Genomic DNA, 24035 nt, shown 5'->3' on the forward strand with positions numbered 1-24035 from the left:
GAAAATATATACTTTCGTCTACTACAGCAATATATCTGAGTCAACTTTATTCTTGTGAAAGGGAAGAGAAATAAGAGGGTGAGGTTAGAAACAACAGGACAAATATATAGAGCGCTCCCCCATTGAATAATTTAAGTGTTGTGGCTGATTTCCTGTCTTCTTTCGTTTGGCCTGTCATCGGTTCCACTACTTATGGAAGATAAAAATGCAATTTGAGCTTTTGAGAAAGGGGAAAAGATCATAGTAGGCAAAAATGTGACACTATGGTGTGGTTGAGTGACCCTGCCCCCGAACAAAGCCAGCTGCCAGCCACACCTTGGAGTGGCACCGCAAGGCCTTGGGTAACTGCAAGAGGGTGGTGCATCATCTCTCTATGATTTTTTACATTGAAATGTTTTTGTTCTTTTATGTAACCTACCCAGATGACGCTGGGCCAATTGTGCGCCGCCCTGTTGGACTCCCAATCACGGCCGGTTGTGATACAGCCTGGAAATGAACCAGGGTGTCTGTAGTGACGCTTCAAGCACTGAGATGCAGTGCCTTACACCGCTGCATCACTCGGGAGCCCTCAGTGACTCTCTTGTTTACTGCACTATACAATTGGATTAGCAGCCCGTTAGCAGATCTGGGGAAACCATTGTTGAAATCAGGAAGGGGGAAGGTCAGAGTGGGAGGTAGAGAGTGAGGGATGTACAGTGAAGCTTCACTGACTGCACAGTGACAGGACATCTGATCTCATCAACTGCTTAGTGTGGTCTCCCCTTAATTTGTCTGCATGTTACACATAATGAACAGCTGGCCATATACCCTATCCTATTCTAAGACCCACGTGTCTGTGGCCGAGGTAGGTCTCAAGGTGAACTGTCAACTTTGCTCTTATATGTCATGAATTTGTGACAGATGAGCTCAACTGACCCAGAGGGTTAACAGACAGCCACAGGACGACAGTACAGTATGTGCACTACAAGCACGGACAACATGAATTACAGTTCAGCATGGCATAGTATAGTTTATTCATTCTGACAATATTCATACAAAATATTATTTAGTTCTATAAGCTAATACAAAATCAATGACTACTGACAACTTTAACTGCTTTGGTGGACCCAAAAAAGGTTGTTGCATATTGTAAAAGGATGAAGTGCCATGGGCTGAACTGAAAGAAAACAAGGAATTCGAGCACAAATAATAGGCATGTATGTATCTGAAATAAATGCAACCCTTATCATAATGGCTTCTAAAGTACTTCCATCCTGTCCCATCATCCTGACTGCTGAATGCAGAATTCCAGAACACAGACCTTGGATTCACCATGTCCCTCGTAATCTTTATCAGCTGTCCAGTGGTGTCAATGTGTTACTGCCTCCACCCCCTCATTCACAGTTGGAGTTGGGATCTCCTGACCCACCACCGTTTACAGCAGAGGAGTATCTATGTCGCTGTAGCTTGGTCGGGGTCAAGGCGTTTCGTTGGGTGGAGGAGCGAGATGATCGGGCGAAGCAGAAGGACAAGGACTTGGAACTGCTACATTCATAGTTCCTATCCTGAGAGAGGGAAAGACGGAGGGAGGGAGAGAATGAAATAAAGACTGTTATAGCAAGTTCATTTATTGGGTATATTTGATCATTTATGCCTATTCCTTTCTCCAAACCAAGCAAGCAAACTAGTATGTCATGTGGAATAACATACATTAGCCACTAAATTGAATAAGAGTGAAGTTCAGTATGTATTCAGTGTGTGGATCCTGTGTTGAGCAGGTCTACTGTACTTACCTCCAGTGTCACGTTACTCTCCAGGCTGGGTTCTTTTCTGACAGCCTGGTTCTGACTGTGGGCCTGACTGGGGCATATATGGCCCCGGCACGCTTCCTCTCTCTGCTTCATGAACCTCTGGTTCACAATCCTGGTGACACTGTCGTTCCTGTGTACTGGTGCAGCAGGGGGACGAGAGGGCCCTCGCTCTAGGGTTTTATGAGCTGGACTGCATTTCCCCTTCTGACCCCCACCTGATGCTGATGAGGGGGCTGGCTTGTCTGCCCGACCACTCATTTTGCGTAGGAACTCAGTGACTAGGCCGTACCGGTTGGCCCCGGCAGGTTTGCTGGTGGGTTTAGTGTTTCCACCACTGCTCAACTCACTGTTTATTGTACTATGGTGGACAAGCCCTGGACCGGCTCTGGGATTGGTGGGACGGGCCCATGTCGACCCAGCTGGACCACGATGGGACAAGCCCCATAAAACACGCTCGCTGCCTGGGGTGGCAGAGGAGGCGGTGGAGGAGTTGGGGGTTGTGGTGTTGGACATGGTGGTGGTGAAACCAGTTGTGGAAGAAGGGAAAGAGCAGGAGGGGGAGATGGAAGATGCAGAGGCAGAGTGTCTGCGATACAGTTTTGGGGAGGTGGAGCCAGACTTGGGCCTTTCTGTCCTACCTGGAAGCCTCTCCAGGGAAGTAGAAATCTGTTGAGCACGGGCAGAAAGCCGTGAAGGGGAGGCTCTCACTGCACCTATACTGTAGGGCCCATCCGTCTGTATACCCACACTCACCATCTGTGGGTGCATCTGGGTCTGAGTCCCTGAGGAGGCCACATCCACCGTCCACCCCCCACTCATGACCACCCTCCCCTTCCTCCTCTCTGGCGAACTGGAGTGAACTGCCTGTCGTAAGCTAGCTGTCATCTCCTTCATGTCGTCGCTCAAGTTAGCGGAGAGCCTCAGACATAGGGGAGTGAGAGAGCTTTGGGACGTACTAAGTCTGGTGGAGATTACACTGGTAGTACCATTTCTATCAGTGTTGGAGCTGTGCCTCAGATGAACCAGATGGACTCTCCTTGCAGACAGGGGACTGTAGTAAATGCGGAGGACGGTCTTCTCTGGGGCAGTGTGGCTCCTGTCCAGGGACAACTGGTCCAAGTGCAGATTGCGGAAGCTCGGGGGCATGATGGGATGGTCCCAGGTCTTAAACGGGTCCCCTCTGTCCAACTGAGCTGCCTCATGGCTGAGATAGCACCAGTTCTTCTTATTGGACCCAAATGTAGAACTTTCTGGTCTGATCTTATTTCCTGTCTGTGAAGAAATAAGAGTCTCTGCAGATTATGGTGGAAAGAACAGAGAAACACATGGAAAACAGCCATGTAAAAAAATGTCTGCTCTTCCAAATTCACAGAATCACTGGGCCTTGACTTGTATTTCTGTCTTTCTCCTGGCAACAGCTAAAATATTTGCAATAGTTTTTATTTGATTTAAATTGCTATTGTGTTTGCCAGGAAAAGAATATTCTATACATTAAAATGTAATCATGGAGACCAGAAACCTGTTTTAAGTTATCATTCAACATGTGGTAGGAGAAACCACTTCCCTGTTTAGCATTTTGCACATTTATAGACGTACATAGGATAAACAGAATGTGAGGGTTTTACGATCGAAATGTAGCCTACTATTGTCTTTGGACAACTATCCTCAGACCACAAGCTCAGGAAGTAGAGTGAGTTACGAGTTCAAGGCGCTTTCTTTTCTACCCACACTTCATTCCAAGTTTCTCTCCCACACTCTGCTTCTTATCACCCTCTTTCTCCCTTTCACCCTCTCTCTCACTTTTACCCTCTTTCTCCTTTTCACCCTCTTTCTCCCTGTCACTCTCTTTCTCCCTTTCACCCTCTTTCTCCCTTTTACCCTCTTTCGCCTTTTCACCCTCTTTCTCCCTTTCACCCTCTTTCTCCCCTTCACCCTCTTTCTCCCTTTCACCCTCTTTCTCCCTTTCACCTACTTTCTCCCTTTCACCTACTTTCTCCCTTTTACCCTCTTTCTCCCTTTCACCCTCTTTCTCCCTTTCACCCTCTTTCTCCCTTTTACCCTCTTTCTCCCTTTTACCCTCTTTCTCCTTTTCTCTCTCCTTTTTCCTTCCTTGCTCTCACTTTCTTGCTCACACATGTTCCCCCTCTGTCTCTGTCTGAGTCTTGTGATGTCGTCAATGCACATGCCGGTCCAGCAGCGCTGCTTTTGGCAGTAGCCCCCCACAAGGGCTTAGCCTAAATACTATGGCACAATTGATCTTATGATGGCTGTACTGATTGCAGGCAGGCCAGGGGGAAGCCCTGCCAGATAGAAGCCATCAGCTGGGCTTACTGCTGAACCACATCCCATCACATGCTACCAAACACAACACAGGACAGATGAACAAAAGACTTCCTTACCCCAGTCATCTCACTCTGTGTGTCCATAGGGTGACTTGGCTGGACTGAATAACCTTGTGCCCTAGTCTTACCAGTGTTGCACTCCATCTGAGTTATTACAAGGAATGGGAAGGTATTACAGTCTGTGATGATTACTCAGCATCAGGATATCTGTCTGATCCCCCTCCTTGCCTTCGAACATAACAGCGGTGTATCCCTCATTCTACGGGACAATGTACTTAAAGGGCCACTTTTCAACCTCATATTCAATATCTCCAGCACAATACCCGTGTCTACATATGTGAAAACGGCGGGTTTCTATGTTTTGTCGTAAAACATCTAAAGTTACTAAGTGTTCATCAAAACGTGGGGAGAAAGAAAAGAAAGACATTTCCCTCCCTCTGGCTAAAAACAGTTTTTTAAAACTTTTAATCATACACTGTGATGTCATTTGATGACCTTTTTTCTTGTTGGTGATAATCTTTTCAATCACAAATCATAGAAATGTGCCGTTTTCACATATGTGGACACTGGTATGGTGCTGGAGATTAAGGATATGAGGTTGAAAAGTGGTGGAATTGCCCTTTAAGTACTATATCACAGTCATATCGATGTATGTAATCGGACAGTCACTTCATAGGCTGAGCCCACAGCGTGACAGTAGCATTAGCTTACCTTGGAGATTAAGTCGTTCCAGTCTGTTGCCCATGTGGCCTTGGAATCCTGTCCTGCTATACTGTCCTCTGAGTCCTGCAGCTCTGTACCCAAATACTGCAGCAGCCCATGTAGCATAGACATGGTCGTAGGATCTCTGCTCTGCAAAAACCAACAGTAAAACATAATCTTGGCTTTCATGATTACTTGCAGAAAGAAAATGATTTATGAACATTTCAGTTACAGTATGTTGCAATTCATGTTCCCCTACATTCCCCTCCTCTCATACCTCCTTGCCTTCCAGGCCAGATCCCTTCCTCAGACAGTGCTGATGTAGGACCCAGAGCATCTTTAAGGTCAGCTGCATCATGGGGTCCATGCAGCTGTCCAGGTGGTCTGACTGTGTTGCCCATTTCACTTTCTCCTTCAGCACTACTGTGCACAGGCCTTCGTCATTTTCATGCTTGGTTAAGACCTCTGTGTTGTTCTTTGTGTCCTGATCAGCCAGGGAGGGGATGGTGATGGGATCCCCTTCAATCCTCAACTGTCCTCCTGGTGTCACCAGGCTCTCCACCCTCACAATTAAGGCTAACAGCATGGCCTTCAGAAGCTCCAGAGCCTCATACAGGTGGCCTTGCATGAGTGGGTCCAGAGCCAGAGGCTGGGCTTTACCCTGAGGGTAAGACTTTGCCCGGGGGAGGTGGGGAGATAAGGCAGGGGAGCTGTGGCCATTTTGGGTTGGTGAGGCAAGAAGTTGGATAGCTGAAGTCACAAGGCAGGCATGATCTCGCAAGGCAAGGAGGGCCTCATGATCTTTCACATTCAAGGCATTGGCAACACTGCCTCTGCATGTATCACTCTGCTGGTTGTCCAGGGGCTCCCGTTCCCCACCTACAGGCCCCTCTCGAGGGATCTGTTTGAGGGGACCCAGCCTCTCTGTCTGGGATTGGTCTCTATGCTGTATTTCAATCACCTCCTCCTGAGAACACTTAATCACGCATCTCCTCTGTCTCTCCCTCGCCGCCTCCTCAAACTGGATGTACTCCATTGTCAAACCCCTTTCACCCTCCTCTGCATCCCTAAGATGGGCTGGTGGTAAATCCCCATGTTCCCCGATACCTTCCTGCAATGACTCCTCTTCCTCCTCTCCTCCTACTCTTCCACTATCCCTCATGTCGCTCATCTCCGCCCGGAGGCCACGGTTCTCCACCTCCAGCTCTACGATACGGCGGCTCAAGAGCGTTGCTTCCTCCTCCACCAGCCGCAGGTGAACCTTGACCTCTGCCTCCCTGGTGTGCGGGGACTTAGCAGTGGCACCCTCAGAGGAGTGGGCAGCAGCGTCTACGTCTCCGTAGGCTGAGCGGAACTTTGCCAGTTCCTCACGCATGCCCTCACTCTCCGACACCATCTTGGCCAGCTTCTTGCACATGAGAGATGATTCCTCCTTGGCGAAGTGGAGCTGGCACTTCAGATCAGCACTGTCATCCTGAGGAGTCAAATCACACAGACATTAAGAATCCTAACTTGTGATATGCAGTCACAAGCTATTTAAGATGCTCATAACATGATAATAACATTCAACGTTTACCTGAGACGACAGCTTCTTCTCAGTCTTGTTGGTTGGTGATCTGACATTTTTTCTCTTCAAAGAACTCTGTGGAGTAGAACAAATGTCAAAGAATGTCGAAGATTCGACAGTACTATTCACAGCGTCGTTGCCACCCCATGAAAACATGACGGAGGAGAAGATATATTTGTCAAATGTCATCCAACAATGAACCCCTCTTTCTTTCAGCTCTCCTCTCCCGTCTCCTTCCTGTCTGTCTGTCTGTCTTTGACCTTCATATAGACATTCTGACAGGAAATCAGTGTTTTCTCACAGCATCTGCAGTGTCCAAGAGACACAAACCAAGAGAGTCAATGTACATATGTCCACAAACTCACTATTTTTCTCTCTCTTAGAAAGTTCCATCAGAGTGCAGCACTTCATGTATGAGTTGGTATGTTTACAGAGCTGAGTATGAACTGAATGTAGGCTGGTGTCACCGTGTCAGACGCTGTCTGGAGCTTTGTCTGTTGGCAGGCAGGGGTCAAAGAGGTTAAAAGAACTAAAAATAATAATCTTACTGAGGCGTTGCAGTGGGAATTACGAATAAATAAGCACATTAACCTAACCCTATCTGTTGGTCTGTAAATGAACGAACCCAGAGGCAGTGAATAGTGAAAAAACTATAATCGCCAGTCGTACTGTAAGATTCTGTATTTTATATATAAATATTATGTGAGTAATACTACCCTTCTGGATTCAGTTCCATAAGCAAGGAAGCAAACCACACAGACAACTTGCAGTAACAGCAGTTCTTCCATGTTGACTAGCTTCCCTTGTACTTGTCTGCGCAGATTAGGTAATCTAAGTAGATTTCCTAGTCAGGATCAGAGGGAGTAGCAGCTGAGCTGATGCCAAAGCACTGAATCCTGGATTAAACTAAAGCACGTGTAAATGGACTGCACTGCACTATAATAAAAGACCTGGGCTCCTCCATGGCCACCAGTTGATGACATTCAGTGATAGTATGCCAACATGCCAGGACCTAAACCACTCATTTTGATGCTGTAATACATCCTCCTGACCCAGATTTACCCATGCTTAAAATAACCAGAGGAGAGGGAGAGGGGAGTCTTGAGAGAACTATTGCTCTATTTTGGTCCATCTTTCTCTCTCGCTCTAGTCCCTGGTGCAACCTGGTCTCAGAGAATTTTGTATCATTCTGTACATAAATCCAGGAGACTCCATTTAGTATGATATGTTAAATTTGGTATGGTATGTATTCGTTGGTGGATGTCCATCACCCATTTCATATGATATGTTACAAATTACAATTCATATTATGTTACCAATTCTAGCTACAGTGCCTTGCGAAAGTATTCGGCCCCCTGAACTTTGCGACCTTTTGCCACATTTCAGGCTTCAAACATAAAGATATAAAACTGTATTTTTTTGTGAAGAATCAACAACAAGTGGGACACAATCATGAAGTGGAACGACATTTATTGGATATTTCAAACTTTTTTAACAAATCAATAACTGAAAAATTGGGCGTGCAAAATTATTCAGCCCCCTTAAGTTAATACTTTGTAGCGCCACCTTTTGCTGCCATTACAGCTGTAAGTCGCTTGGGGTATGTCTCTATCAGTTTTGCACATCGAGAGACTGAAATGTTTTCCCATTCCTCCTTGCAAAACAGCTCGAGCTCAGTGAGGTTGGATGGAGAGCATTTGTGAACAGCAGTTTTCAGTTCTTTCCACAGATTCTCGATTGGATTCAGGTCTGGACTTTGACCTGGCCATTCTAACACCTGGATATGTTTATTTTTGAACCATTCCATTGTAGATTTTGCTTTATGTTTTGGATCATTGTCTTGTTGGAAGACAAATCTCCGTCCCAGTCTCAGGTCTTTTGCAGACTCCATCAGGTTTTCTTCCAGAATGGTCCTGTATTTGGCTCCATCCATCTTCCCATCAATTTTAACCATCTTCCCTGCCCCTGCTGAAGAAAAGCAGGCCCAAACCATGATACTGCCACCACCATGTTTGACAGTGGGGATGGTGTGTTCAGCGTGATGAGCTGTGTTGCTTTTACGCCAAACATAACGTTTTGCATTGTTGCCAAAAAGTTCAATTTTGGTTTCATCTGACCAGAGCACCTTCTTCCACATGTTTGGTGTGTCTCCCAGGTGGCTTGTGGCAAACTTTAAACAACACTTTTTATGGATATCTTTAAGAAATGGCTTTCTTCTTGCCACTCTTCCATAAAGGCCAGATTTGTGCAATATACGACTGATTGTTGTCCTATGGACAGAGTCTCCCACCTCAGCTGTAGATCTCTGCAGTTCATCCAGAGTGATCATGGGCCTCTTGGCTGCATCTCTGATCAGTCTTCTCCTTGTATGAGCTGAAAGTTTAGAGGGACAGCCAGGTCTTGGTAGATTTGAAGTGGACTGATACTCCTTCCATTTCAATATTATCGCTTGCACAGTGCTCCTTGGGATGTTTAAAACTTGGGAAATCTTTTTGTATCCAAATCCGGCTTTAAACTTCTTCACAACAGTATCTCGGACCTGCCTAGTGTGTTCCTTGTTCTTCATGATGCTCTCTGCGCTTTTAACGGACCTCTGAGACTATCACAGTGCAGGTGCATTTATACGGAGACTTGATTACACACAGGTGGATTGTATTTATCATCATTAGTCATTTAGGTCAACATTGGATCATTCAGAGATCCTCACTGAACTTCTGGAGAGTGTTTGCTGCACTGAAAGTAAAGGGGCTGAATAATTTTGCACGCCCAATTTTTCAGTTTTTGATTTGTTAAAAAAGTTTGAAATATCCAATAAATGTTGTTCCACTTCATGATTGTGTCCCACTTGTTGTTGATTCTTCACAAAAAATACAGTTTTATATCTTTGTTTGAAGCCTGAAATGTGGCAAAACGTCGCTAAGTTCAAGGGGGCCGAATACTTTCACAAGGCACTGTAGGTGGCTAACTTTAGCTAGCTCGCTAATGTCAGCTAGGCTTAAGGTTAGGGTTAAATTCATGAGTTAGGTTAAAGGGTAATGGGATGGGTTAGCTAAATGGGTTGTTAGGTTGAGGGTTAGCTAAAAGGGTGAAGTAACCATCTGTCTTATGTAATCATACCAAATGTAACATGTCATACGAAATGGAGTGTCTCGGATTTATGTACAGAATAATATGAAATGCCCTGATACCAGGTTGCCTGGTGAGAAGAATGTCAGCTGTGCCCCCCATGTTCAGCCTCCTACATGCCACACCCCTCTACCACACCCACCGCCCAACAGTCAGCTGCTAGCAATGTCCTCATTCTTCATCCCAGCAAAGCCCTAGGATCCAGTCAGGGTCATGTGTCACCTCACTTCAGAGTGACAGCAGGATGATGGGGGAGTATCAATCTGGGTGAGATGGGGCAGCTGTAGTGTATATACTAGTATATGAAGAAATAGGACTCTGGACCAGAGCACTGTGGGTTAATGGTGGGGTTATGTTTAAAAGGATACCACTGAGGGCAGTGGGTTAAACTAATACAGTGGGTGGTAGATAGTAGTAGTTGATGGGGGTATATAAAAATAGTAGTACCTCTCTGGCTTTCTCCATCTCGGCCTGCAGAACTTGCTTCGCCACCTCCAGCTCCTGCTGCATCTCCCGCAGTGCCTCATTCTCCCACTCTAGCCGGGAGTTCTTCTTCTGCACTGACTCCAACTCATTGTGTAGGCGGAGGGATACACTCTTTGCTACCTGTAAACAGAAAAACCTGATAAAGCAATGACTGACAATAATTGTCCTCACTATAACTGCCTTCATTAGCGGTCGTTATTGTCGTAGTAGTGCATTCATTTCGTAGATTTTTCATTGGAAAACAAAAGGTCCTTTCCTAGATATTAGCCTTCAGAACAACAACACTGTTATTGATGTCGTCATTGATGTAATAAGGTGAATGAAACATCACTGGAGGGGCAACCTGTGATCACACACAGAAACGCCTAAAAGGCCCCCCCTTTTGCAAATCGGACAATAACTCTATCTTCCTGATTCCTGCTTACAAGCAAAAACTCAAACAGGAAGTACCAGTGATGCGTTCAATACAGAAGTGGTCTGATGAAGCAGATGCTAAACTACAGGACTGTTTTGCTAGCACAGACTGGAATATGGACTCAGTCGATAACATTGAGGAGTTTACCACATCAGTCACTGGCTTCAGTAATAAGTGCATCGACGATGTCGTCCCCACAGTGACCGTGTGTACATCCCAACCAGAAGCCATGGATTACAGGCAACATCTGCACTAAGTTATAGTCTAGAGCTGCTGCTTTCAAGGAGAGGGACACTAATCTGGACGCTTATAAGAAATCTCCCTACGACCTCCGACGAGCCATCAAACAGGCAAAGATTAAATACAGGACTAATATAGAATCCTACTATGGCGGCTCTGACGCTCGTCGGATGTGGCAGGGCTTGAAAACTATAACAGAGGGAAACCCATCCGCGAGCTGCCAAGCGATGTCGATCCTACCAGAGGATCTAAATGCCTTCTATGCTTACTTCAAGGCAAGCAGCACTGAACCATGCATGAGCGCACCAGCTGTTCCGGGTGACTGTGTGATTTCGCACTCCCGTAGCGGATGTGAGTAAAACCTTTAAACAGGTTAACATTCACAAGGCCGCGAGGCCAGAAAGATTACCAGGGTGCGTGATCAGAGCATCCGCTGAAAGTGTCTTCCCTGACATTTTCAAACTCTCCCTGACCCAGTCTGTAATACCTACATGTTTCAAGCAGACCAAAATAGTCCCTTGAAAGTCATGTGCAATGGCTCACATCAACACCATCATCCCAGACACCCTGGACTCCAATTTGCACACAGGCCCAACAGATCCACAGATGACACACTCTCTATTGCACTCTACACTGCCCTCTCCCACCTGGAAAGGAAGGACACCTACACTACATGACCAAAAGTCTCATTGAACATCTCATTCCAAAATCATGTGCATTAATATGGAGTTGGTCCCCCCCTTTTCTGCTATAACAGAATCCACTCTTCTGGGAAGGCTTTCCACTAGATGTTGGAACATTCCTGCTGGGACTTGCTTTCATTCTGCCACGAACATTAGTGAGGTTGAGCACTGATGTTGGGCGATTAGGCTTGGTTCCCAGTCTGCTTTATAATTCATCCCAAAGGTGTTCGATGGGGTTTAGATCAGGACTCTGAGTAGGCCAGTCAAGTTCTTCCACACCAATCTCGACAAATAATTTCTGTATGGACCTCGCTTTGTTAATGGGGGCATTGTCATGCTGAAACAGGAAAGGACCTTCTCCAAACTGCTGCCACAAAGTCGGAAGCATAGAATTGTATAGAATGTCATTGTATGCTGTAGCGTTAAGATTTCCCTTCACTGGAACTAAAGGGCCTAGCCCGATATATAGCCCCAGACCATTATTTCTCCTCCACCAAACTTTACCGTTGCACTATGCATTGGGGCAGGTAGCGGATTCCTGGCATCTGCCAAACCCAGATTCCCCAGTCGGACTGTCAGATGGAGAACCGTGATTCATCACTCCAAAGAACACATTTCCATTGCTCCAGGGTCCAATGACGGCGAGCTTCACACCACTCCAGCTGACGCTTGGCATTGCGCATGGTGATCTTAGGCTTGTGTGCAGCTGCTCAGCCATGGAAAGCCATTTCATGAAGCTCCCAACGAACAGTTATTGTGCTCAAATTGCTTCCAGAGGCAGTTTAGAACTCAATAGTGAGTGTTGCAACCAAGGACAGATAATTTTTATGTGCTATGAAATTCAGCACTTGGCGGTCCCGTTCTGTAAGCATGTGTGGCCTATCACTAAGCAGCTGAGCCGTTGTTGCTCCTATTTGTTCCACTTCACAATTACCGCACTTACAGTTGACTGGGGAAGCTCTAGCAGGGCATTAATTTGACAAACTGACTTGTTGGAAAAGTAGCATCCTATGACAGTGCCACGTTGAAAGTCACTGAGCTCTTCAGTAAGGCCATTCTACTACCAATGTTTGTCTATGGAGATTGCATGGCGGTGTGCTCAATTGTATACAGCTGTCAGCAACAGGTGTGGCTGAAATAGCCGAATCCACTAATTTGAAGGTTGCGTCCACATACATATAGAGTACATTCGGAAAGTATTCAGACCCCTTGACATTTTCCACATTATGTTACGTTATAGCCTTATTCTAAAATGATTTATTGTTTTTTCCCTCATCAATCTACAGACAATACCCCATAATGACAAAGCAAAAACTGTTTTTTAGAAATGTAAATATCATATTTACATAAGTATTCAGATCCATTACTCAGTACTTGGTTGAAGCACCTTTGGCAGTGATTACAGCCGCAAGTCTTCTTCTTGGGTATGACGCTACAAGCTTGGCACACTGGTATTTCTCCCATTATATCTCGCATTCTTTTCTGCAGATCCTCTCAAGCTCTGTCAGGTTCGATGGGGAGTGTCGCTGCACAGCTATTTTCAGGTCTCTCCAGAGATGTTCGATTAGGTTCAAGTCCAGACTCTGGCTGGGCCACTCAAGGACATTCAGAGACTTGTCCCGAAACCACTCCTGCATTGTCTTGGATGTGTGCTTAGTGTTGTCCTTTTGGAAGGTGAACCTTCACACCAGTCTGAGGTACTGAGCGCACTGGAGCAGGTTTTCATCAAGGATCTCTCTGTACTTTGCTCCGTTAATCTTGCCCTCAATTCTGACTAGTCTCCCAGTACTTGCCGCTGAAAAACATCCCCACAGAATGATGCTGCCACCACCATGCTTCACCTTCGGGATGGTGACAGGTTTCCTCCAGATGTGACACTTGGCATTCAGGCCAAAAAGTTCAATATTGGTTTTATCAGACCAGAGAATCTTGTTTCTCATGAACTTAGAGTCCTTTAGGTGCCTTTAGGCAAACTCCAAGCGGGCTTTAATGTTCCTTTTACTGAGGTATGGCTTCCGTCTGGCCACTCTACCATAAAGGCCTGATTGGTGGAGTGCTGCAGAGATGGTTGTCCTTTAGAAGGTTCTCCCATCTCCACAGAGAAACTCTGGAGTTCTGTCAGAGTGACTATTGGGTTCTTGGTCACCTCCCTGACCAAGGCCCTTCTCCCCCAATTGCTCAGTTTGGTTGGGCGGGCCAGCTCTAGGAAGAGGCTTGGTGGTTCCAAACTTCTTCCATTTAAATATAATTGAGACCACTGTGTTCTTGGGGACCTTCATTGTTGCAGACATGTTTTGGTACCCTTCCCCAGATCTGTGCCTCGACACAATCTTGTCTTGGAGCTCTATGAACAATTACTTCAACCTCATGTCTTGGTTTTTGCTCTGTCAACTATGGGACCTTATATAGACAGATGTGTGCCTTTCCAAATCATGTCCAATCAATTGAATTTACCACTGCTGGACTCCGATCAAGTTTTAGAAACATCTCAAGGATGATCAATGAAAACAGGATGCACTGGAGCTAAATTTCAAGTCTCATAGCAAAGGGTCTGAATAGTGATGTAAATAAGGTATTTCTGTTTTTTTATTTTATAAATGTGCAAAAATATCTAAAACTGTTTTTGCTCTGTCATTATGGTGTATAGTGTGTAGATTGATGAGGAGTTGTTTTTCACACCGAGAGTGTGCCAAGCTGTCATCAAGGCAAACTGTGGCTACTTTAAAGAATCTCAATTATAAAACATCTTTTGATTTGTTTAACATTTTTTTGGTTACTACATGATTCCATATGTGTTATTTCATAGATTTGATGTCTTCACTATTATTGTAAAATGTAGAAAATAGTAAAAATAAAGAAAAACCCTGGAATGAGTAGTGGTGTCCAGACTTTTGACTGGTACTGTATATATACTCCGTACTCCGACATTGCTTGTTCTAATATTTCTAAATTATTTTAAATTTGTGTGTATTGTTAGATATTACTGCCCTGTTGGAGCTAGGAACACAAGCATTTCGCTACACCCGTAATAACATCTGCTAATATGTGTATACGATCAATAACATTTTAGTTTATGTTGATTTGACATTATAGTGCATGGAGAATGGTCTTATTTCGATCAGGAAAAAATAAAGTAGATGCTATTTCCACTTGGAACCGGTAGGTTCGATAGACCTTATTTATGGTTTCAACGCATCTAAAGGTAGTGGAATTATTAGGGAATTAAGTAAAGATCAGAATAGGGTGTATCTGTAGACACACCTCAGCTACAACTTAATTTATTCGATCTCCACCCCAAACGATTAGCCGGTGAAAAGCATGATATTCTCCTGCTTAAAGGGATACTTCAGGATTTTGGCAATAATGCCCTTTTATCCACTTCCCCGGAGTCAGATGAACTCGTGGATCCCATTTTTATGTCTCTGTGTCCAGTATGAAGGAAGTTAGAGGTGGTTTTGTGAGGCAATGCTAACTAGTGTTAGCGCAATGCCTGGAGGTCTTTCAGTCCTCGCTAGTTAGCAATTGCTCTAGGGGTACTTAGAAACTTCCTTCAAACTGCACACCGAGACATAAAAATGTTATACACGAGTTCATCTGACTCTGGGGAATGGATAAAAGGGCCTTATTGCCAAAATCCTGAAGTATCCCTTTAAGTTCAAGGTCAGATTACTCATATAGAGAAAAGTACATAAAAAGGGAATTACGTTTAATTTGCACGCACTTAACTCGGGTTGGAATTTCCCCCTAAATTATTATATTGTGGAAGATATTCATTCTCCCAACGAGAAAATGTATTAAACACAGATACTATACTTTTGTTAAAATACCTACTTTTTAAACTTGGTGGGAACACACAGAAAGAGAAAATCCATGTGTTTGAAAAATGTAAGGAGTGAAGAAGGGGGAAGCCAAGGGTATCGAATTCACTGCCATGCGGCTGGTTGGTATTCTATTACAACACACAGCTGTGCAAATAAACTCAGCATTGCAACCTCCAACAGAGGAATCAGCCCACATACCAGTAAACTTTCCACAGTGATCTGCCCAGCACCCACTCAACCCACAAAGTCTTCAGAGTGATCATGGGTTATTTGGTAACCCAGCATTGGGTAAATATTGGACAGAACACACGCTGGGTTATTCTGACCCAGCCAGTTGGGTTACGTGAATATCCCTACATATTCACGCATTTAGGGGATAACCTGTTTCACTGGAACAGGCCGAGATCCACGCCTTTTGCGTGAAGAAAATACGCCAGAAAAGGGGCCTGAAAATCCGAAGCGAGCGAGTAAACTCCCACTCCCTTCCATTCATTGGAAAATAAAATTGATGACCTATGATTAAGATTATCCTACCAGCGGGACATTAAAAACTGTAACATCCACGAGACGTGGCTGAATGGAGATATGAACAATATAGAGCTCGCGGGATTTTTCATGCACCAGTAGAACAGAGACGCTACCGCTGGTAAGACATGGGTGGGGGTGTGTGTCTTTTTGTCAATAACAGCTAGGGAGCGATGTCTAATATTAAAGAAGTCTCGAGGTATTGCTCGCCTGAGGTACCTTATGCTCGCCCGAGTACCTTATGATAAGCTGTAGATCACACTACCTACCAAGAGAGTTCTCATCTGTATTATTCGTAGCAGTCTATTTACCATCACAAAACGAAGCTGGCACTAAGACCGCTCTCAACCAACTCTATAAGACCATAAGCAAAGAAGAAAATCCTCACCCAGAAGCGGCGCTCCTAGTGGCCGGGGACTTTAATGCAGGCAAACTTAAATCAGTTTTACCACATTTTTACCAGCATACAACCAGGGGAAAAAAATCCTAGACCACCTTTACTCCACACACAGAAATGCATACAAAGCTCTCCCCGCCCTCCATTTGGCAAATCTGACAACAATTCTATGTACCTACCGACCCAACAGATCCACAGATGACACAATCTCAGTCGCACTCCACACTGCCCTTTCGCACCTGGGCAAAAGGAACACCTATGTGAGAATGCTATTCATTGACTGCAGCTCAGTGTTCAACACCATAGTGCCCACAAAGCTCATCACTAAGCTAAGGACTCTGGGACTAAACACCTCCCTCTGCAACTGGATCCTGGACTTTCTGACGGGCTGCCCCCAGGTGGAAAGAGTAGGCAACAACATGTCTGCCACGTTAAGTTTGTAAATTACAAATAAACATTTCCTTTAATATTTTTGCACATTATATATTTGAATATAAAATTAATAACAGTATTGCACTGAACAAAAATATAAATGCAACATGTAAAGTGTTGGTCCCATGTTTCATGAACTGAATTAAAATATCCCAGAAATTTTCCATACGCACAAAGAGCTCATTTCTCTCAAATTCTGTGCACAAATTTGTTTACATCCCCATTAGTGAGTATTTCTTCTTTGCCAGGACAATACATTCACCTGAAAGGTGTGGCATATCAAGAAACTTATTAAACAGAATGACACTGGTGCACATTGTGCTGGGACGACAATAAAATGCCACTCTAAAATGCTCAGTTTTGCCACAGATGTCTACAGTTTTGAGGGAGCGTTGACTTCAGGAATGTCCACCAGAGCTGTTACCAGAGTATTTAATGTTCATTTCCAACGTTGTTTTAGAGAATTTGGCAGTACGTCCAACCGTCATCACAACCGCAGACCGCATGTATGAAGTCGTGTTGGTGAGCGGTTTGCTGATGTCAACGTTGTGAACAGAGTTCCCCATGGTGGCGGTGGAGGTATGGTATTGGAAGGCATAAGAGACAGACAACAAACACAATTGCATTTTAACGATGTCAATTTGAATGCACAGAGATACCATTTTTTAAGGTATCTTTGACCAACAGATGCATATCGGTATTCACAATTATGTGAAATTGATAGATTGGGGCCTAATAAATGTATTTCAATTGATTTATTTCCTTATATGAACTGTAACTCAGTAAAATCTTAGAAATTGTTGCATGTTGTGTTTATATTTTTGGTCAGTATACAGTTTACATATTCTAACAAAGTGGTAACTATCCCAACATTTGGATATGCATAAGCTCGTGAGGAACTCATACACTTGTGTATGCCTTGTTTAAGCTACAAAAAGTGTCAGTGTTCAACCTTAACATACGCACACTGGAAAACAGCATCTAGTGGTTTAAGTATAGACGTTGCTGCAAGCATTTAGATAATATCCCCATAATCTAATATAGACATAAAAGAAGGTTTGTGCACTCTTGACAAGAGTGGTGGTGTTGTTGGTCCATGACAAGTGCTCAATTCCGAGGAATTTAACTTGTGACTCTCTCTACTGCAGTCCCGTTAATGTGGATTGGGGCATGTTCCATCCTCTGCTTTTTGAAGTCAACAATCACTCCTTTGTTTTGCTGACATTGAGGGAGAGGTTGTTGTCATGACACAATGCCAGTTCACTTAGGTTCTCCCTATAGGCTGACTCGCCTACAACCGTGGTGTCGTCAGCAAAATGGATGATGGAGTTGGTGTCGTGCAAAGTCACGCAGTCGTGGGTGAACAGGGAGTAGAGGACTGAGGACACACCCCTGGGGGGCCCCTGTGTTAAGAGTCGGTGTGGAGGAGGTGTTGTTGCCAATCCTCACAGCCTATGGTCTGCCCTTCAGTAAGTCCAGGATCCAGTTGCAGAGGGTGGTGTCGAGACCCAGGGCTCAGAGCTTGGTGTTGAGCTTGGAGGAAACAATGGTGTTGAATGCTGAACTGTAATCAATGAACAGATGTGTTACGGCCGTGTGAATAGCAATGGAAATGGTATCTTCTGTGGATCTGTTGGAGTGGTAGACAAATTGGAGTGGATCCAGTGTGCCTGGCATGCTGGCCTTGATGTGGGCCATGTCCAGCCTCTCGAAGCACTTCATCATGACCGAGGTTAGCGTTACAGGACGCTAGTCATTTGGGCATGTCACTTTGTTTTTTTCCGGCACTGAGATGATGGTGGTCTCCTTAAAGCATATGGGGACTACAGCCTGGGACAGGGACAGGTTGAAGATGTCCGAGAAGACGCCCACCAGCTGGTCAGCACACTCTCTGAGGACGCAACCAGGGATATCATCTGGGCCGGAGGCTTTGTGAGCATTCACTCTTTTGTGCGTTTTCAACTCAATATTAGGAAGGTTTTCTTAATGTTTTGTACACTCAGTGTTCCTCAATGTTGATGGGTGAGTCCTGAGTGGGTGAATCTTTGAACATATTCCAGTCAGTATTCTCAAAACAATCCTCCAGCATCTCACAGCGCAGCTCCTCCATCTCATCCTGGACATGACACCAAAGACATCCTCTCAATCAGCATCGTCAACAGCGCCTCACTTTTCTCTGTGTTGGTGGCTTCCTCTTGTCTTGCTGCTTGTAGGTGTGGAGTAGGAACAGAGAGACATGATCTGATTGGCTGAAGTGGGGGCAGGGGATGGCTTTGTATGCATCACGGATGTTTGTGTATACATGTTCAAGCACGCTGGACCCTCTTGTGGGGCAGGATACATGTTATTGATATTTTGGGAAAATTTGTTTTAGACAGTCTTGGTTAAAAGTCACCCGTGACAATAAAGACTGCTTCCGGGTGAGAGGATTCTTGCTGGCTAATGACCTTGTAAAGTTCATTGAGTACCGCCTTGGTGTTTGTTTGTGGCGGTATGTACAGAGCTGTGACAAAAACACACATGAATGCCCTCTGCATATAGCGTGGTTGGCATTTTAGCATCAGGAAACTCCAGGTTGGTTGAACAGGAGCTCACAATGTGTTCAACTTCAGTACAGCAGTAATTGCTTATGAGGAAACGTACCCCTCCCCCCCGACTATTACCAGAAGCTGCCGTTTGATCCATTCGGAATATAGAGAAGCCATCTGGTTGATTAGCAGAGTTGAGGGTATTGTCCGTAAGCCACATCTCACTAGAAGCAAAGACACAGGATTCCCTGATGTCCCGCTGCGATTGCAGCCTTACTCAGAGTTCACAATATTTATTTTCCGGCGATTGGACATTAGCCAGCAGGATACTAGGTAGAGGAGGCTGTGTAGGCCGTCTTTTAAGCCTAGCTAGGACTCCCCCTTTCCTTCCTTTTCTTTGTTGCCGGCATTGCCTTAGGTCATCTCGGCCAGGAGTAAGCGCCCTCATCTCATCACAGGTGCCCAAAAATAGCTATCTGAAAGCCACGCCACTACTAAGCCACGCCCCTACTAAGCCACGCCCCTACTAAGCCACGCCTATAGTCTTCTGATATGTTTTTTTAACAACCCAACTAACTGACCCAATACCTGCAACTCAACAGTTAGGTCATCCAAACAACGCACAATATTTTGTTATGTGCTTGATTTAATGTCTCTGTCACACAAGTTAACAACTTCCACCACAACAAATAAACACAAACAAAAGCTGCCGCACACACAAGGATTCATTAAAATACCTACTCCAAATATTTTGAAGCCCATCTGACAGGATTTGGCTGAGCCATAACATTGTTAAATGCTGTAATTACGAGCCATAACATTGTCAAATACTGTAATTACAGTTTAATGTGCACTTATAAAACTAAGACATAGGATGTGAGCAGTACAGTTGCTCTAAAACGTTTTGGACTCATGACACAGTAGAGTGGTATTTGGTACAGCCATTCAAGGGGCTTTTCAAGGGAGTTTTTACATTGACTGGAATACTAATGACTCACTCGACCCCACTGATAACATTGTGCAACATAGCAAGAGATGGAGGGATTACGGTACAATCCTTATAGGAGAAAGATGCCTGAAAATCAAAAGTTGCTTTGAGTGAGCACTTCACATGCACACATAGCTGCGAGAAAGAAGGAGTGCTGGGGGTGCTGCAGCACTCCACATGCACACATAGCTGCGAGAAAGAAGAAGTGCTGGGGGTGCTGCAGCACTCCACATGCACACATAGCTGCGAGAAAGAAGGAGTGCTGGGGGTGCTGCAGCACTCCACATGCACACATAGCTGCGAGAAAGAAGGAGTGCTGGGGGTGCTGCAGCACTCCACATGCACACATAGCTGTGAGAAAGAAGGAGTGCTGGGGGTGCTGCAGCACCCCCTGAAAAATCAGGCAAAAAAAAATATGAATAAGCCTTTTTCACAAAATAGTGCACTGTGCCTTTAACAGTCTTGTATTAGCAGTTTGATATAGCCTTCTGTAGCAGCAGAAAAAAAATGTAGCTTGGCCTTGCAAACCTTGTTGTAATCTGATAGCCAGGGGTTCATTTAATTGGGAATTGGGAGGTGGGGAGCCCTCCTTTTTGGTGACCAATCGAAACCAAAAGCTGTTTTATTGTTCTTAAAATATAGGTTGTGATAGCTGTAAACCTAATTGTATTTCCATTTATTCACCCAGTAGGCTAGATGTAATTTTGGTTTCAACTTGCTATTTAGAGCGTTTCCCCAAAATACATTTTTGGCTTCGAAAGACAATAACAATTGTAGGTTAACAAATCTGCATTGTCATACAGTGACAGAATGATAATTGAGATAAATGCAGTTAATGAATGATTAGTTGGGATAACCTTTTTAACTTCTTGGTGTAGTCCTACCTGCCTCTGGTATAATGTGTTTCAAACCCCTCTCTCTATCAGTCTTGCTTGTCCATCTTCCTGAATTAAAACAAGATATTCTAACAGATCAATCTGGCTGGAAAAACATAATTAAATATTGCTAAGTTATTCAGCTATAGTGTGGATGTAGAGCTGTTTATTTGTATAGAATGAGCACCCAGATTACAACATGTTGGTTGGAAGTGCCAGAGACAGTGACACTGCTGTCATAGTATACTGTATGCGTCGTTCCACAAGGGTGACTTCATTTAGCCTATGACAAGGGGTCTGCAACATTTTTCATTAGCGTGACAATTTACAATTGATCCTACAATTTCTAAAGATCTGCGTGCCAGTTATGATTTTCATATAAGCATTGTAGGATACTCAACTCTGCCCAAAAAATGTATCACATTTTTCTTCATTCCTTGATTGAGTTTGTCTTTATGCATCCTTGTCGATTGTAGGACTAAGTCATTCCTTTGATGTATACCTGTTATTTAAATGCGTGTTTAGGATTTATCTGGCATAGTTTGCATCCGCAGTCAGCTTCTTTATTGGTTTTAGCTCGGATTACTTTCACATTGATATCGGTATTTGAATTCGGCCTTGATAGCGTGTATTATGCATCCATTTCATGTTGCATTGTATGCACTGTTCCACAAGTAGGCTAAATGAGTCAATGTTGCCTATGTATGATGAGGTTGAGTAGTACATTGTACACTCCATTCCACACACCTTTAAACCTAATATAAACCTAATATTGCAGTGATAATGTCTGTGGGACATTTTTGTTTATTTTTGTGGTTCTCCAAATAGCATTTTAGTGTTTCAAAATTGTGTAGAAACCCAGTAAATGAGCTTCAACTGTTGGGTGTATTTCTACACACCCCACTTTGCCATAACCTAGGTTTAGCTGAACTGAAGCCACTCACACACACACACACACACACACACACACACACACACACTCACACAGATGCTTCACCTTGACGTCGTGTTCCAGGGAGCGGACTAGTTCCCCGTCCACTTGGCCTGTCTGGGCCACCCTGAGGCTGCGTCGCTCGGCCTTTCGGAGGCGGTACTGCAGGATGCGACACATCTTATTGGCCTGCTCCAGCTGCAGCCGCAGCTCCTGCAGCTGATACACCTCATCCTCCAGGAACAGATCCCGCATCTCCAGCATCTCACAGCGCAGCTCCTCCATCTCATCCTGGACATGACACCAAAGACAATCTCAATCGGCATCAGCATCAGCAGCATCATCATCAACATCCAAAGACAATCTCAATCAGCATCAGCAGCATCATCATCATCAGGCTACTTTATTAGACTTTATTAGGCGACTTTATGCACAACCAAGTGTCAGTTCTAAAGGTGGAACTGTTGAATTTGTTTTTTTCTTAGTCAAGCGCCTAATGTTTGTGTGTGTGTATCAAATCTAATTTTATTTGTCTCATGCAGCGAATACAACGAGTGTAAACGAATGACCTTTCAAACGATACAGTTTTAAAAAGCAGGATTCCAGGAGTACCAGTACCAGATCAATTTGCAGGGTTATACTTTTGTTTTGCTTTACCCCAACCTTGAACAACCCAGGTTGAGATACACACCCACTGTGGATATTGATTTTTGATGCTCCTTGCGTGAGCGTGCTGCTCCTGCAGTCACGTGTAAGTAATTAAGGTTGACACGGCCAATTACATAAAGTATTTAATCGGCTCTGCTAAGGAAAGTCTGGCCCTCTTACCCTGACAACAACTAATGTCACGAGCGTGCCTGCGTTGTTGTTTAAATAGTCCACTTCAGTATTAAACTCTATTCAAATCAGTCGATATTCAACTTATTTTCTTTATGATAAGGGGGGTCAAGACTTGAGGAAATGTGTTAAATAATAAAAGGCCTCGTTTTTACGGGTAATGACATGACAATTAAGTGAATCGTCTTACTTTCAAATACTCATTTTCTGATCTCAAGTCGTCGTTTTCTCTGACAAGATCCTCGTGCGTCTCGTCCACGAGCTCCCCGGTCAGTTCTGAATAAGACAGGGATGCTACACTGACATTCAGCGAAGGAAGAAGAGACCCTCCACATCCAGGAGATGTCCAGGGATGGTTTCCACCCCTACCAGAATGCATAATGGAATTGTCATGTGATATGCCTATCCGTGTGAATGGGTTGCCTCCAGTACTCATATCGGAAACACTGTTTAGAGCATTCCCACTCAACCTGTCACTATTTGCATCTTCGTCTCGAACACTTGATCCAGTCTCGCTGCTTGGAGACAGAGTGTCCGCAGAAAGTTGGTTTTCCTCTGATGCAGTCCGAAATCCCTCCGTGCAGTCAGACATTTCAGAACTGCTGTCCGATGATGATAGCTTCCCCGAGACGCAATCTGAGTCCTTGCTCAAATCCCCCGAAGCATTTTTGGCATCAGATAATTTCCTAAGTGTGATTTGATTATTTTGGCACTCGGTAACGCATGGCACGCCATTTCCTGTACACGTCCCTTTCTCCGATTTATTTTCATTCCCTTTGCCCACGATGCGCCGTATAGTCCCGGTTGACCTGGATGAGCCTGGGGCATCTTTGGTTTGCACACTCGATGGGGTTCGGTTCTTCTTCATGCTGAAAACGTGTTGTGCCTTGGGCTGTCTTTTTTCCCGGTGCGCCTGTTTTGGCACGGGACTGTCACCATCCCTGCTGTTCATTTCTTGTCCTTTTTTTATTGAAAGGAGTGCATAAAACGAAGAATTTCCCTAAATTAATCTATAAAGTCTATCATGTTTTGTTGAGTCCAACAAAATAAACATAATGAGTTATAACAGAATTGCCACAACTATTTTCTGTGGAAGCCAAAATCCAGACTTTACGCACAAAGCGCGCATGAACGCTGTGGATCTCTCCTTCTTTCGGACAGTCGATCAAGTGGTGCTTGATTTAAACCGGGCCAGATATTTCAACACACCCCGCCCATTTTTTACTCGTGCACTGTGGCAAATTATGGGGTGCGTCAATGGCATTGGCATTGCCATTGGAATCCCAAATTTTAGTTTATTCAGTTGCTGTGATGGGCTACATTTTGCCATGGAAACAGTCTATTATTTAT

The 24035-nt window shown here is 44.5% G+C and overlaps 1 protein-coding gene across 1 annotated transcript; it reads right to left on the reverse strand.

The window, feature by feature from the left end:
* Window positions 1-1092: 1092 nt before the first annotated feature.
* On the reverse strand, window positions 1093-23780 carry LOC135528295 (microtubule cross-linking factor 2-like). Its single transcript, XM_064957277.1, has 9 exons — window positions 22876-23780; window positions 21915-22139; window positions 9975-10133; window positions 6411-6476; window positions 5112-6308; window positions 4844-4984; window positions 4190-4276; window positions 1773-3062; window positions 1093-1544 (listed from the first exon to the last, which is right to left on the reverse strand). Exons 1-9 carry the CDS (start codon window positions 23635-23637, stop codon window positions 1374-1376), a joined length of 4098 nt encoding a protein of 1365 aa, XP_064813349.1. The 5' UTR covers window positions 23638-23780; the 3' UTR covers window positions 1093-1373.
* Window positions 23781-24035: the final 255 nt, after the last annotated feature.

The sequence above is a fragment of the Oncorhynchus masou genome, chromosome 33 (genome assembly GCF_036934945.1).
Source record: "Oncorhynchus masou masou isolate Uvic2021 chromosome 33, UVic_Omas_1.1, whole genome shotgun sequence".
NCBI lineage: Eukaryota > Metazoa > Chordata > Actinopteri > Salmoniformes > Salmonidae > Oncorhynchus > Oncorhynchus masou.